This window comes from Sinocyclocheilus anshuiensis, unplaced genomic scaffold (assembly GCF_001515605.1).
Source record: "Sinocyclocheilus anshuiensis isolate Anshui unplaced genomic scaffold, SAMN03320099.WGS_v1.1 scaffold1563, whole genome shotgun sequence".
Lineage (NCBI taxonomy): Eukaryota > Metazoa > Chordata > Actinopteri > Cypriniformes > Cyprinidae > Sinocyclocheilus > Sinocyclocheilus anshuiensis.
The window spans coordinates 172,766-180,274 of record NW_015552706.1 but is presented as its reverse complement, the minus strand read 5'-3'; the positions used below and the strand labels follow the sequence as shown (position 1 = coordinate 180,274).

General features: G+C 36.2%; 1 protein-coding gene across 1 annotated transcript in view; it reads left to right on the top strand.

Annotated features, from left to right (window-relative positions):
- The first annotated feature begins 454 nt into the window (after positions 1 to 454).
- The window catches only part of LOC107667746 (cytochrome b561-like), a 9,039-nt gene continuing 1,984 nt past the window's right edge, over positions 455 to 7,509 (top strand). The window contains exons 1-4 of the mRNA XM_016459465.1: positions 455 to 699; positions 1,517 to 1,727; positions 6,087 to 6,185; positions 6,806 to 6,909. Coding sequence (XP_016314951.1) covers positions 1,520 to 1,727; positions 6,087 to 6,185; positions 6,806 to 6,909 — 411 coding nt within the window. The 5' untranslated portion in view covers positions 455 to 699; positions 1,517 to 1,519. The remainder of the gene's footprint in view (positions 700 to 1,516; positions 1,728 to 6,086; positions 6,186 to 6,805; positions 6,910 to 7,509) is intronic.

Sequence of the window (7,509 nt, the reverse complement as noted above, 5' to 3'; positions counted from 1 at the left end):
TTATTGTTTTTTACTGTATTTTTAATCAGATGATTGCAGCCTTGGTGAGCATAAGAGACTTCTTTCTGCTTTCAAAAACATTAAAAATCTTACCGACCCCAATATTTTGAACAGTAGTTGGCTACACTTACGCATAAAAAATCCAAACAGACATCACCAAACGAATAATCAATGAAGTATTATTAATCAGATATTTAGTAGCCTAATATTTTGATATGATCCTATGCAGCATTCTTTCGAGAAATTTTTGGAAGTACTAAAAACGTCTGTCTAGTAGCCTATGATTTATTTTAGACAATATACAATCTTCAGCAATCGCTCAAAGATGTGATTACCAAGGCAACCGAAGTGCATTTCAGACCTCATCCTCTGCATAGTAACCCCTCCCCTTTCACGAGCAGCAGCCAATAGTGACAGCGCGGGGGCGTGGTCAGAATCTGCCCGTCAACTTCCAAGTGCGTCAAGCCGTGCGTGCGGTGCGCTACTATACAAGTTGATATGTGAAATATCAGGCAGGCTCGTGAGTCGCGCGTCTACATCAGCAGAGGCTTCGCGTAAACTGTATAGAGAGAATATCAGATGCAATTTGATAGTAGGTCACAAAACCCCTTCAAGCAATAAGTATCTTGTAATTCTTGTCCAAAATACACAATCATAAAAACACGCCCTTTTCTCTGGCTGTCTGGAGACGTGGCGCAGGTGAGTGACACTTTTTCCATAGTATTGACAGCGCGTTATGCTGCTGCACCATAATTTAGTGGCAAATACAATTTGAAATGGCATCATCTCTTGATTATGTTTTGCATGACGTCTAGAGGAGTTTTCCCTCTGATATCCAAGTTTTCAGCTTATAGCTTGTTATTATTATCACGAGGTTAGTGGCTCTAGACCTCTAAATATGATGTGTTTGTGCCAGCTAAGAGGGAGTTTAAGCTTGTTAATCATCATGAAGTCATGTAACCGATTGTTTTTACAGTGGGTGATGTTGTGCTTTCTTAAGGCTGGCAAAGACCACATGATACTTAAACACAGGAGACTGAAGGTCTTTATCTGCATAATGTGTTTACTAAAGGCATCACGTGACTATTCAAACCACAGCGTGAAGACTTACTGCAAATTCGACCCATTGTACATTCATGCAGCTTCTTCACTGCCAATATTAAAATCACGTTCTATGTTAAATAATATTGCAAATATATAATGAAAATACTGTGTATTGTTCATTATTTAATGTCTGTATAGCATCTCCACTTTTTATTTTTTTTAATAAAACAAATAGTTTCACGCACCTGCCTGTTTTTAGTTTATAACTATTTTGTACTTGTGTGTCTCACTGAACATATGGTCTATATCAAGAACATATCTGTGTCAAAATTATCTATTTTAAGTGAAAAAAGCAAATCTACTATCACTATTTTCTAATTCATTAAATCTTTCATTTGCATAAGAGGTGGAGTCTTGTACATCCCTTAAAGGTTTTCCAGTTTTCTCTTTCTTTCTTCACCCCATCTCGCAGGTAATGGAGGGTATGCCGTTGAGCATGGGCGGCTTGCGGACGCTGCCGTGGTACGTGGCGGGCTCTCAGGTGCTGGGGGTGGCATGTGTGGTGATCACAGGCGTGTGGATGGGGCATTACCGTGGAGGCTACGCCTGGGACGGCTCAGCACAAGAGTTTAACGTCCACCCTCTCTGTATGGTCCTCGGCCTGGTCTTCCTCTATGGAGATGGTAAGAATTAAAATTTTAGATAAAATGTGTTTTTTTATCCTTATTTACCTGAAGTTTGCGAATAGAAAAGAATAGAAGCATTGCCATTCAGGAAATAGTCAGGGATAGATAGTTTTGACTAGGGGTCGACCGATTATAGGCCTGGCCGATTATCGGCGCCGATATTAAGCATTTAATGGTTATCGGTATAAGTCATTTTCAAAACCAATTTGCCAATAAAATAATTTAAAAGCATTTAAAGAAAGTTTTTGTCAGAGCCCTTGTTATTCTTAATTTTGACTTAATTATCATTTATACACCAGACATATATATTGGTTCAAAATATCGGTTATCGGTCTACTTGATCTGTAATAATCGTATCGGCCCTGAAAAACATATCGGTCGACCCCTAGTTTTGACACCCAAAGCTACTTGGGCTACTGTTTTTTCTGGGCTTTCAGGGTTACAGCCCTGGGCCCGGTTGCATGTTAGTCCTTAAGTAATTTGACTTTTGGGCATCCCTGAGGGGGAAAAAAATCCCTGAGGTAAGGGATTTCTTTAGGAGCGTTGCAACAAACGTCTTAACTGTCGCCCTTACCTAAGTGTTTATACTAAGCGTTTCACGGTAGTTTCTGGCAACATACGGCAATGGGCGCCGCGGTTACCATAGATACTACATCTCACAATAAACAGAACATAATGAAATACAAACCTAACCAACTAAAACACAGACAAACATTAAATAAACATGAGCACTGCCAGTTTCTGCGCTGCTTTGTGTACAGACGTTACAGAGGAAACCGCTTTGTTTCTGCAGTGAAAGCGCCTCCTGCTGACCAAAGACCCAAAATTTCCCAAATGTGAAAATGAATCCATGTTTTAACGCTGCAAACAAGCAGAGTTGTAAATGTGAACAGTTGGCTCGACAAGATAATGCATTATAAAAATCTAAACAATTAAGACAAATTATAATTATATTGTTATTTAATTAATGTAATAGGCCTAATTGATTAATAATAATTGTTTAAATTGATATCATAATTGATACAACTCGTCCATTTACTTTTTTTATATTTATATAAAACTTTTTGTTTTGTGAAAACCTGTAAGTCATACTTTTTACAGTAATTTTACAGTTTAATATGTTACCATAGTCATTGCCCTACTGTGCTCATATGATATTTTATTTGTGCAGGTCTTAAAAAATGTCTTAAGTCTTACATTTGAGTTTAAAAATCCTGCAGATACTTAGTTTAAGATGACTTAAGGGAGCTGTTTTGGTTCCTTACATTTATCAAGGTTAAATAGTTACTAAGGACTTTGTAGCAATGCTTAAGGAAATGACTTAAGGGTGCTCTTTTGGTCCCTTAAATGTATTAAGGTGAAATGGTTACTAAGGACTTTGTAGCAACACTTAAGGGAACACTTAAATAATTCAGGGGAATACTTAATGGCAGCCTTAAGGTTCCTTAAGTTGACCCTTAGGCTTTTTTCTTGCAACCCAAGTTTCACTAAGGGCTCCCTTAACCTTATAACTAAGGGATTTCTTAGCATAAGGGCTTTCATAAAACCGGGCCCTGAATATTTATATGAATTTTCTGTAGCCCAGAAGTTGAACATGCAGTTCCACAACAGCCTACAAAATTAATCTTTTTTTTTTTTTTGTTTGATACCTTGAAATTAGTGATTAAGCTAGTTTTCCTCTGCTGAGTTGGCAAACAGTATTCACTCAAACAGTATTTAAAACTACAAGATTGGATTAAGTTGTGGTTAAAATGTTCAATATATAAAATGTATATATTTATGTATATATATATATATATATACATCCAAAATAAAAGTTTTTGTTACATAATGTATGTGTGTACTGTGTATATTTATGTATATATAAATAGTAATACACACACATTCATGCATATATTTAAGAAAATATGTTTTGTTTATATACAGTGGGTACTGTAAACACAAACTTTTATTTTGGATGTGATTAATCGTGATTAATCATTTGAGAGCACTAGTACAAATGTCATGAAAGGCACTGTGGATATGATCAAATGTTTCCAATAAACTTGCTTAAACAGATACTGTTAACAAAATAAAAATATATTCTTTGTTCTGTTGATATTGGCACAGTATCGCCTTGTGCCAATAGTGGACTGTGTTATACTGCTTAAACATTAAATATAATCTACGAACCTCTCAAAACAGCTGCAGCTTGAAAGGTGTCAAGGAGCTGTGATGCAGGCACCATATGTTCCTGGAAGTCTTCTGGCAACCTCTCTGCTCATACCCATATCCCCTCTGTTGTGTCCCTGAGAAGCAGACTGCACCCACGCACCTCATATGTCTCAGATACAATATGTGGCCCCGCAAGGAATACAACTGCACATATTCTAGACCAGCAAGAATTGCTACTGAATCTTTAGCTGGATTTCTATTGCTTTCAAATTGCTGTCAGCTGGTATAGCCTGAACCTCACCATTGCCTCTTGGCACCACAAGGTTTAGCTGTTATATGTGACCCTGGACCACAAAACCAGTCTTAAGTCGCTGGGGTATATTTTGTAGCAATAGCCAAAAATACATTGTATGGGTCAGAACTATTGATTTTTCTTTTATGCCAAAAATCATTAGGACATTATGTAAAGATTATGTTCCATGAATATATTTTGTAAATTTCCTACTGTAAATATATCAAAACTTAATTTTTGATTAGTGAGTGACGTCACGTGGCCAAGTATGGTGACCCATACTCGGAATTAGTACTCTGCATTTATCCCATCCAAAGTGCACACACACAGCAGTGAACACACACACACACCGTGAACACACACCCGGAGCAGTGGGCAGCCATTTTTCTTGCTGCGGCGCCCGGGGAGCAGTTGGGGGTTCGGTGCCTTGCTCAAGGGCACCTCAGTCGTGGAAATGGCTGCAATATAACAAAGAGTGAAAAATTTAAGGGGGTCTGAATACTTTCCGTACCCACTGTATATAAAATATTAATATTTATATATGATTTAAATTACAGTGTATAATATATATACACTGTGTTCCAAATTATTATGCGAGTGACATATCAATAGGATTTCGGTACAATAAAGAGTCAGATTTTTGTTTGTTGTTTTTCACATCTTTTTAGATAATTGGTATCAATCTCAGACAGGTTTGTTCAATAGTTTGCCAGGTCTTCTTAGGTAAATGGAAGCCCTACTTAAAGAGGTTGTTCCACAGTATTAAGCAAGTCACAGTTCTCATGCAATATGGTGAGGAAGAAAGAAGTCCTGGCAAACTATTGAACAAACCTGTCTGAGATTGATACCAGTTAACTGAAATGATGTGAAAATCAAAACAAACAAAAATCTGACTGTTTATTGTACTGAAATCCTATTGATATGTCACTTGTATAATAATTTGGAACACAGTGTATATACAGTATATGGTTGATAGTATTTTAGATAGTGTAAAAATAATTCAATATGAAATGAAAATATACTATATTTGATTTTGTAATATTATTATTGTTGTTTATGATTCGTCATTCCAGGTTATTCTAAAGATAAAAACAAGTGTGACTTGTAATGTTTCATTAAAAAAAAATAGCTGGAATATAGAGACTCAATGTAATGGTCTAATAAGACATCTGTGTGTCTTCTGTCTCTCAGCCTTTAGGGTGTGTGTGTGACTCTTTGCTTTCAATAAAACACACACAATACTGAACAGAAAGGGCCAGCTAATGCTATTAGAGCTCATATCGGATTTGCTTCCTGATTTTTGTGTATAAATGAATCAATATTGGCTAGGATACTTCATGGTTGGTTTTCAAACAGAGATCAAGCCCTGCTGAGAGTCGGTATTGCATGCTTTTCTCTATTAATCAGTAACTGCTATAGTTAAGGTTTCAGGAAAGAAAATGGTAAGAGAGCTATTATTCAAGCATAATCACAGTCAATTCATGGTTCTTCCATCTGGACACTTAAAACACTCAACAGAGACAGATACTAATTGAGCTAATATCTTTAGCAGTGGTCATCTGATTCAAAGCCCTTGTCATGGCAATTCAATCAGGACATTATACCTGAAAGGTCATTGGCCTATTAGAGGTTTAGCTGTCCCAAAAAGCACCAGTAAAAGCAGCCCAGAGGGGATCTGACTGCTTGTAGAAAGGCCAAAAAGACACATGGTAATACATCCTTAGCCTGTTGTTCGTCAGGTTACTGCATCTGTAGAATTTCAAACCTGACACTGGCTGTTTTTGGTCCTGTACCTTTAAGACATTTATATGTGTTCTGTTACTTTATACTTGTAATGCTTTCATGATTGGCTAATCTTTTTACATGTGAAAATATGACTTTTTTTATTTCTTGTTCTTTCTCTACCGCAGCTGTTCTGGTTTACCGTGTCTTTAGAAACGAGACTAAGCGTTCAGTGAAAATTCTCCACGCTCTGCTGCATATGATGGCCCTTATCATCAGTATTGTGGGTAAGTTCAGCATGTGTTTGCTAACAGGTTAGAAGAAAAACACTGCTCGGCAGTAAATGACGTTTGGCTGCACTGTTGTTTTGTTGGGTATTTGTTCAGCGACACAGATTTTAGCTGTAATTCACAACTGCTGCGGTCACAATCATTTCCCATGTATGAACCGTTAAATAAGGGGAAAACTAAAATTTCCCTCACATAAACACGTTCACAAGGCATAGGATAACTAGATTTGCATTTTCAGAAGTCAACACCAATACTTACAATACAGCTGCATTCAGCAGTTTGGGGTCAGCAAGATTTTATTTATTTTTTTTTAAGTAAAATAAATAAATACTATTTTTCTATTCATTAAAGAACCCTATTAGGCCACACAACTGTTTTCAACATTGATAATAATAAGAAATGTATATTGAGCAGCAAATCATCATATTAGAATGATTTCTGAAGGATCATGTGACACTGAAGACTGGAGTAATGATGCTGAAAATTCAGCTTTGCCGTCATAGGAATAAATTACATTTTAAAATATATTAAAATCTAAAACAGCTATTTTAAATTATAATAATATATTTAAATAGATATCTATGTATACTGTATAATATCTCTTTCTTTCTCCTTAGGTCTGGTGGCCGTATTTGACTTCCATTCATCAGCTAAGATCTCTCATATGTATTCTCTGCACAGCTGGTGTGGCATGCTCACTTTTGTGCTGTTTTTCATACAGGTAATATGCAGTCATTTCATTTTGACCAGCATTGGCATTAAACATTTTCCTTCTTCCTTATTTGAACAAATGAGTGTATGTGGTTTGGAAACTCTGCATTAGCAAACCCCCTTGTGGTCACATCCATTACACTGCTAACATCACTTAACATCAGCACATTGCCATTAGTGTTTGCATTCGTTTTTATTGACAATGGAAAACCAGCCTTGAAACCTGCTAGTCCACTTCATACTCTACATACAGCTAAAAATAGGATTATTTTATTATATTTAAATATAAAATTGTTATAATAATTTTAAAAAATACTAAAAAGTTTTTTCTTTATATATAGTTTTCTTTAACATTATTATTATTTTTTTTTTAAAGGTGACATATCATGAAAATCGAACTTTTCCAGTTTTTAAGTGCTATAATCAGGTGCCCGGTGCATCTACCAACCAAGGAAACGTGAAAAAGATTAACCCAGTAACTTCGTTTTGGGAAACCTTTTTCTGCAAGCCTCTGAAAAAACAAGCTGGTCTGATTTTGCTCCCTTGGTGACGTTGCAAAGGGATCTCATTATAATATTACCGCCCCTTAATCTGTAAGTTTACACCCACG